The 8,692-nt window shown below is 34.1% G+C and overlaps 1 protein-coding gene across 1 annotated transcript; it reads right to left on the minus strand.

Annotated features, from left to right (window-relative positions):
• Positions 1-426: 426 nt before the first annotated feature.
• Positions 427-7,441, minus strand: LOC101100977 (olfactory receptor 14A16-like). The gene is made up of 3 exons (XM_045061427.1): positions 6,540-7,441; positions 1,603-1,621; positions 427-438 (listed from the first exon to the last, which is right to left on the minus strand). The coding sequence occupies exons 1-3, from the start codon at positions 7,439-7,441 to the stop codon at positions 427-429; spliced, it is 933 nt and encodes a 310-aa protein (XP_044917362.1).
• Positions 7,442-8,692: the final 1,251 nt, after the last annotated feature.

The raw sequence follows: 8,692 nt of genomic DNA on the forward strand, positions 1-8,692 counted from the left end.
ACACAGCTTAATCCTACACCTAGAAAAATGCTGGAAAAAGAATAGCAAATGAAACCCAAACCTAGCCGAAGAAGAGAAATAATAAAGATTTGAGCAGAAATCACTAATATAAAAATAATTTAAAAAAAGAAAAAAGAAACAAAAAGAAAAACAAAAGCATTAGAACAAATCAATGAAACCAGTAACTGGTTCTTTGAAAGAATTAACAAGTTGATAGTTGATAACAGCCAGATTGATCATAAAGAGAAAGGAAAGGACCCAAACAAATAAAATCACGAATGAAAGAGAGATCGCAACCAACACTGTGAAAATACAAACAGTAATAAAAGAATTTATGAGCAATTACATGCCAACAAATTATGCAATCTGAAAGAAAAGGCTTCACTTCCAATTAGAGTTCTCTTGCTGTTTCTACCAAATCTGCAGTTATTTGCTGCCCTGAAAACAAGAAACCCTCAAAGTCACCCATGAAGTTTAAAATCACTTTCATTTAAATTCTTGTTGATGTTTGACCTCTTATCGTGTGTTATGAAGATTCTTAACAGCACCTAATGGTGAATCATTTCCAGAAGGATTTCAATTTACACCCCCAACACCATCCATCAGATGAATCACTATACATGATAGCTATATCCTTATGGTATGTACTTCTAAAATAAGAAAATTTGAAAATCAAAATTACTTCTTGATCCATGGGATACAGAATAAATGTTGTGTTATCAGGCATAAAAACAATGTCCATCTCATTTTACACCTTCACTGGAGCTCTTGGGTGACGAGATGCATTGTCAATGAATAGTAATATTTTAAAATCAATGTTTTTTGTTTGTTTTCTGAGCAGTATTTCTCAAGAATAGGTTTAAACTTTTAATACCATGTTGGCAACAGATGTGCTGTCATGCAGGCTTTGTTGTTCTATTTATAAATCAGAGGCATAGAGTTAGAATAGTTTTTAATATCCTAGGATTTTCACTCTTGTAAATGACAATTGGCTTCAAGTTAATGTCACCAGATACATTAGTGCCTAAAGGAGAGATAGCCTATCCTTTGAAGACTCAAAGGCAAACACAGACTTCTACTCTCAAGGTATGAAAGTACTATATAACATCTTCCAATATAAGGTTGTTTCATCTGCATTGAAAATCTGTTTTTTAGTGTAACCACCTTTATTAATTATCATAGCTAGTTCTGCTGGATACTTTTTTGAAGATTTCATTTAAATTCCATTATTTAATATACAGTGACACATTAGTTGCAGGTGTACAATTTGATGAATTAATACTTGCATAAAAACCCAGTGCTCATCACAACAAGTACACTCATTAATCACCACTATATCCTTAACCCAAACACCCCACATTGCTCTGGTACCCATTAGTTGGTTGTTTATAGCTAAAAGCCTGATTCTGGGTTTGCTTTTCTCTCTTTTTTCCCTTTGATATTCATTTTGTTTCTTAAATTCCACATGTGAGTGAAATCACTTCTCTTTATCCGACTGACTTATTTTTCTTCGCATAATATTCTGTAGCTCCATCCATGTAGTTGCAAATGACAAGATTTCATTTCTTTATGGCTGAGTAATAGTCCATTGTATATATTCACTGCTTCTTCCTTATTCATTCTTTAGCTGATGGACAATTGGGTTCTTTCCATAATCTGGCTATTAGAAATAATGTTGCTATAAACATTGGGTTGCATTCATCCTTTTGAATTAGTATCTTTGTATTTGGGGGTAAATATCTCCTAATGCAATTACTGGATTATAATCTAGCTCTATTTTTAACTTTTTCGGGAACCTCCATACTGTTTTCCAAAATTGCTATGAATTTCCACCAAGAGTCTAAGAGGGTTCCCTTTCTCTGCATCTTTGCCTACACCTGTTGCTTCTTGTGCTGTTAATTTTAGCCATTCTGACAGGTGAGAGGTGCTTGCTCATCTTGGTTTTGATTTGCATTTCCCTAATGTTGAATGATGTTGAGTATATTTTCATTTTTCTATCAGCCATCTGTATATCTTCTTTGATAAAAGATATACTCATGTCTTCTCATTATTTAATTGGATTATTCATTTTTTGGGTATTGAGTTATATATGTTCTTTATATATTTTTAAAACTAACCCTACATTGGGCAGGCAATTTGCAAATATATTCTCCCATTCCTTAGGTTGCCTTTTAGTTTTGTTGTTTCTTTCACTGTGCAGGCAGAAGCTTTTCATATTGATAATGCCCAATCATGTATTTTTTCTATTATTTCCCTTGCCTCAGGAGACATATCTAGTAATAACTTGTTATGTCTGATGTCAAAGAATTTAGTGCCTGTGATTTATTCTAGGATTTTTATGATTCAGTCTCACATTTAAGTCTATAATCCATTTTGAATTTATTTTTGTATATGGTATAAGAGAGTGGTTCAACTTCATTCTTCTGCATGTTGTTGTACAGTTTTCCCTACACCATTTGTTAAAAGACTCTCTTTTTTTATTGGATATTCTTTCCTACTTTTTAAAAATATTTTTTAATTTTTAAAAATATTTAGTTTTCTTTTCCTTTGGAAGAGAGAGAGAGAGAGAGAGAGAGAGAATGAGTGGGGGAGGGGCAAAGAGAGAGAAAGACAGACACAGAATCTGAAGCAGGCTCCAGGCTCTGAGCTGTCAGCACAGAGCATGACACAGAGCTTGAACTCACTGACCATCAGATCATGACTTGAGCTGAAGTCAGAAGCTTGACGAACTTAGCCACCCAGGCACCCCTCACCGGATATTCTTTCCTGCTTTATAGAAGATTAATTGACTATATAGTTGTGGACTTCTTTCTGGTATTTCAATTCTGGTTTATTGGTGTATATGTTTATTTTTGTGCCAGTAACATGTTGTTTTTTTTACTACAACCTTGTAATATAACTTGAAGTCTGGAATTGTGATGCCTCCATAATGTGTTCACTTTTCTAGATTGCTTTCGCTATTCAAGTCTTTTGTGTTTCCATGTAATTTAGAGGATTGTTTGTTCTAGATCTGTGAAAAAATGCTGGTGGTATATTGATGGGGATTGCATTAAATGTGTATATTGATTTGCATAGTACAGACATTTTAACAATCTTTGATCCTGCAATCTATGAACATGGAAATGTCTAGTACAGGTCTTTCACCTCTGGTTGTGTTTTTTCCTAGATATCTTATGCTTTTGGTGCAATTGTAAATGAGATCGGTTTCTTAATTTTCTTTTCTGCTGCTTCATTATTCATGTACATAAATGCAACAGATTTTTGTGAGTTGATTTTGTTTCCTTCAACTTTACTGAATTCACTTATTAGTTCCAGCAATTTTTGGGTGGAGTCTTTCAGATTTTTTTATATATAATATTAAATTTGCCAATAGTGAAAGTTTTCCTTCTTACTTGCTAAATTGGATGCATATTATTTCTCTGTTGTCTGATTTCTGTGTCTAGGACTTCCAACATTATGTTAAATGATAGTGCCGAGAGTGGACATCCATGTCTTGTTCCTAACTGTAGAGGAAAAGCTCTCAGTTTTTCCCCGTTGAAGATGACACTAGCTGTGCATTTTCCATAGATGATCTCTATTATTTTGAATTATACTTCTTCCAAACCTTCTTTGAGAGTTTTTGTTATTAAAAGATGTTGTACTTTGTCAACATGTATTCTACATGTATTTAAGTGATCACATTTTTTATCCTTTCTTTTATTAATGTGGTGTTTCACATTATATGAATATTGAACAACACTTTTAACCTAGGAATAAATCCTACTTGATTGTCATGAATGATTTCTTAAAATGTAGTTAGTTTTGGTTTGTTAGTATTTTATTGAGAATTTTTGCACTCTATCCATCAGGGATATTGGCCTATAGTTTTCTTATTTGTTGTTGTTGTTATCTGGTTTTGGTATCAAGGTAATATTAGTTTCATAGACTAAAATTCAAAGTTTTCCTTCTTTTTTCTATTTTTTTTGTAATAGTTTGAGAAGACTTGGTGATAACTCTTATTTATTTCTTTACTCATTTTTGTACTTTAGAGAGGGAGAAAGTGAGCAAGTAGTGGAAAGTGGCAGAGCTAGAGAGAGAGATCACCTTAAGCAGGCTCCACACTCCATGCATAGCCCAATGTATGGCTTGATAACAGGACACTGGGATCATGACCTGAGCTAAAAGTCAAGAGTCAGATGCTTAACCAACTGACCCACCAAGGTGCCCCGGTCATAACTCTTCTTTAAATGTATTGTAGAATTTACCTGTGAAGCCCTCTGGTCCCCTTTTGTTGGGAGATTTTTTGATTACTTTTCAATTCCTATGCAAGTCATCAGTCTGTTCAAGTTTACTAATTCACATTATTTCAGTTTTGGTATTTTATAATTTCTAGGAATTTTACCACTTCTTCTAAGTTTTCAATTTATCCACATATAGTTTTTCATAATGTACTTTTATAATTCTTTGAAATTATGTGCTGTTGCATGTTATTTCTCTGGTCCCATATTTGATTTTGTTTATTTGTGTCCTTTCACTTTTCTTTTTGATAAGTCTGGATAGAAGTTTGTATATATTTTTTTCAAACAACCAGTTCCTGATTTTATTGATTCGTTTTATTGTGGGTTGTTTGTGTGTGTGTGTGTGTGTGTGTGTGTGGTTTCTATAACATTTATTTCTGCTCTAATCATCATTATACCCTACCTTCTGCTGGATTTAGGCTTTGTTTTTCTTTTTCTGGCTACTTTAGGTGTAAGATTAGGTTTTATATCTTAAAAATTTCTTGCTTCTTGAATTAGGCCTGTATTGTTATAAATATCCCTCATAGGACTTCTTTTGCTGCATCCCAATGATTTTGGATCATTGTGTTTATTTTTAATTCCATGTGTTTTTAAAATTTCTTCTTTCATTTCCTTGTTGATCCATTCAGTGTTTAGCAGCATGTCGTTTAACATTCATGCATTTGTCAGTGGGGAGTTAAAGTTCCCTATTATTAGTGTATCATTATTAAATCATTCCTTTATGTTTGTTATTATTTTATATATTCATGTGCTTCCATGTCAGGTACATAAATATTTACAATTGTTAGATCTTCATGTTAGATTGTCCCATTTATGAATATATTGTGTCCTTCTCTATCTCTTGCTATTGTCTTTCTTATAAAGTCTAGTTTGTCTGATATAAGTATTGCTTCTCTTGCTTTCTTTTGGCATTCTTTGGCAGGATAAATGTTTTTCCATACCCCCACTGTCAATCTGTACATAACTTTAAATCTAAAAGAAGTCTCTTGTAGGAAGCATATATATGGGTATTGTTTTGTTTTTATCCATACTGACACCTAAGTGTTTTCAATGGAGCATTTAGTTCATTTAAAGGCAAAGTTATTATTGATAGATATGTATTTATTGTCATTTTATTATTCATTTTCTCATTGCTTCGGGGACTTCCTATGATCCTTTCTTGTCTTCCTCATTGTTCACAGTGCCCTTTAATATTTCTTGCAGGGTTAGTTAAGTAATCACGAACTCCTTTAATTTTGTTTTTCTGGGAAATTCTTTTATTTTTATTTATTTTTTTTTTTGATGTTTGTTTATGCTTGAAAGAAAGGACAGAGTGTGAGTGGGGGAGGGGCAGAGAGACAAAGAGACACAGAATCCAAAGCAGGATCCAGGCTCTGAGCTGTCAGCACAGAGCCTGGCTCAGGGCTCGAACTCATGAAATGGGAGATCATGACCTGAGCCGAAGTCGGATGTTCAACCAACTGAGCCACTCAGGCACCCCTTTCTGGGAAATTCTTTATCTCTCCTTCTGTTCTGAATAATAGATAGCCTTGCTGGATAGATTATTCTTGAATACAGATTTTTTTTCCACTTAGCACTTTGAATAAAATCACATTTTGTATATCTGTGTCTTCTCACTAGACTTCAGGGACACAAATGATGCCAGAAAATGTCATATAGTACCTTATGAAAAGGGGAAGTCAGATGGACAACACATTGTTTTTACTTTTGCCTTGTTGAGATAAAATCAACACAACATGAAATTATACATCTTAATATGTACAGTTTAGTGGCATTTAATACATTCACAGTGCTGTGCAGACATCACCTACCTCTGTCTATTTCCTTTAATTTGAGAATGCATTATGTATATTGTGTCATGTGGCATTTTACATATTAACTTTCTTAAGAGTTACTACATTATCAGTTTATCTAGAAGAGCCCAAGTTTATTTCTGATGTTCCAGTATCCTGTACAATTTACCATTCATCACAGAAAAGGACCTTCCCATTAGTATGACAAATATAAGTCAGCATATATCTGTACACTTCCAAGTAGAAACCTATGGGTTTTGCCATCAACTTGATCTAAACAATGAGGATGCTTCTTAATTGCACTTTAATGAGTACAATTAAATTTTTCATGATAACTTTTACTCTATATATCCAGTATTATTACTAGACTATGAAATGGATTATTTATATAATCATGTCAGTGAATAAAAAGATCACAATGTATGCAATATTAACTCTTTAGTTTGATAGACAATATCTTCTCATTAACAATTTCCTTAGTGCCATCTTCATATCCTTATTTCTCAGACTATAGATGAGGGGGTTTATGGTGGGTGGCACCACAGTATAGAATACTGAAACTAGCAAATCAAAGAGTGATGGAGATTTGGATAAGGGGTGTAAATAGGCAAAAAACCCAGAAGAGAGAAACAGAGTCACAACAATGAGGTGAGGCAAACATGTAGAGATAGCTTTGTGCCTGCCTTCTACAGAGGGCATCCTCAGCACAGTGGAGAATACATAATAGTAAGAAATATCAATAAACACAAAACAGCCAAAATCTAACAGTAGGCTGAGGCCAATGACTACTAATTCCCCAATGTTATATGAACAGGCAAGAGAGAGGAGTTGTGGGACATCACAGAAGAACTGATTAACTTCAGGAGGCCCGCATATGGATATGGAAAAGGTAGAAGCTGTATGAAGAATTGCATTGAGACATCCACTGATCCATGAAGAGGTGGCCATCTGTATGCAAGCTTCATGGCCTATGATGATGTCATATCTGAGAGGATGGCAGATGGCAACATAGCGGTCATAAGACATGACTGTGAGTAGTGCTACTTCTGTACTGGCTAAGAGGAAGAAGAAAAAGACCTGTGAAACACATCCAAGAAAGGAAATTGTGTTTTGATTCATTAGAGAGTTCATGATGGATTTTGGAACAGTGATGGAAATGAAGCAGAGATCCAGAAAAGACAGGTTCTTCAGGAAAAAGTACATTGGAGTGTGGAGCTGATGATCCTTGGTCGTGAGGGTGATGATGAGAAGGTTCCCCAGTATGGCTGCTAGGTAAATTAGCAAAAACAGGACCGCATGTAAGATCTGGATCTCCCTAATATCTGAGAAGCCCATGAGGAAGAATGTTCCTCCAGAGGTGAAGTTTTCCATTTCTCTGGATATTTAATCAATTACTACAAAAAATAAAGTAAACAACTTAAGACTCAGCTGAAGACAATTTATTGTTGTAGTTTCTTAATTTCCCTTTCCCTTACTGTCATGTACATCTGTCAAACTATATAATACCACATGAGAGTAACACCAGAAAGCCTCCGTCGAGGTCATTGAACCACAGTGATAACACTGTGGAATGACTGAAGGGGGTGTCAGCCCATTCCAAATCACCCACCTCATCTATCTGTCTAGAACAAGGACTATACTCTGGATCTCTCTAACATGGAAAGTTTTATAATGTGTATTGCAATAAGTAGTGAGACAAACCATGGAATATGAGGAATCAGCCCCAAATATAAATTCCAACTTACTCATTTAATATCTTTTAATCTTGAATAAATATCAGAGTATAAATTTATTCAATGTACAGAGTGAGCTTTCCCATTTGATTCAATTAGATAATGCATATAAAAACATCTGGCATAATTCACTAGCAAGAAGGCCTTTAACAAACACCATTTTTTCTACTTATCCATTCTTCCTCCATTATTCCTGAGTCAGGAAATTTTGAAAAACTTTCAAATTGTAAGGCTTTTTTTTATTTATTAAAAAGTTTATTTCTTTTTTGTGTGTGTGCATTGGGTTATTGTTGCATTGTATTGTTTTTGAGTTTGTTTGCAATTCTTGAAATTGTAAGAAACTTTCAAAAATATGAATTATTCTTGTTCATTGAAATACTAATTAGGTAAATTCCAATGGAATGTTATTGACTATTTTTCTGCACTCAGACCCATTCTGTATATATTTATTAATAGTTACTTATTTTTGAGAGAGAGAGAGAGAGTGTGTGTGAGCAGGGGCGGGGAGGGCAGAGAGTGAGAGAGAAAAAAATCTGAAGTAGGCTACAGAATCAGTCTCAGCAGCAACCTCAACTTTCTTCTGGAGATACAGTTCTTTATCTTATAATTATTTATTCTGAATTACATATTAATTATTCAACAATAGAGAATATAATACATTCCTACCATACAATTCTAATAAACTTGAAAGATAGAGTTTGGGGGACCAAAAGCAGTCAGACATTAACTGCACCAGGAATTCTGAGTAATCACAGTGGGTTGGATATAGAATGTGGGAAATTAAATTATTAGCCCTGGGAATAATGATACTGTATAAATAAGAAAAGAGAACAGGTGTTATTTAAGCCAGAGAATGCACTGTGAACAAAGCAGGATCAAGGCAGTCTGA

This window comes from Felis catus, chromosome A1 (assembly GCF_018350175.1).
Source record: "Felis catus isolate Fca126 chromosome A1, F.catus_Fca126_mat1.0, whole genome shotgun sequence".
Lineage (NCBI taxonomy): Eukaryota > Metazoa > Chordata > Mammalia > Carnivora > Felidae > Felis > Felis catus.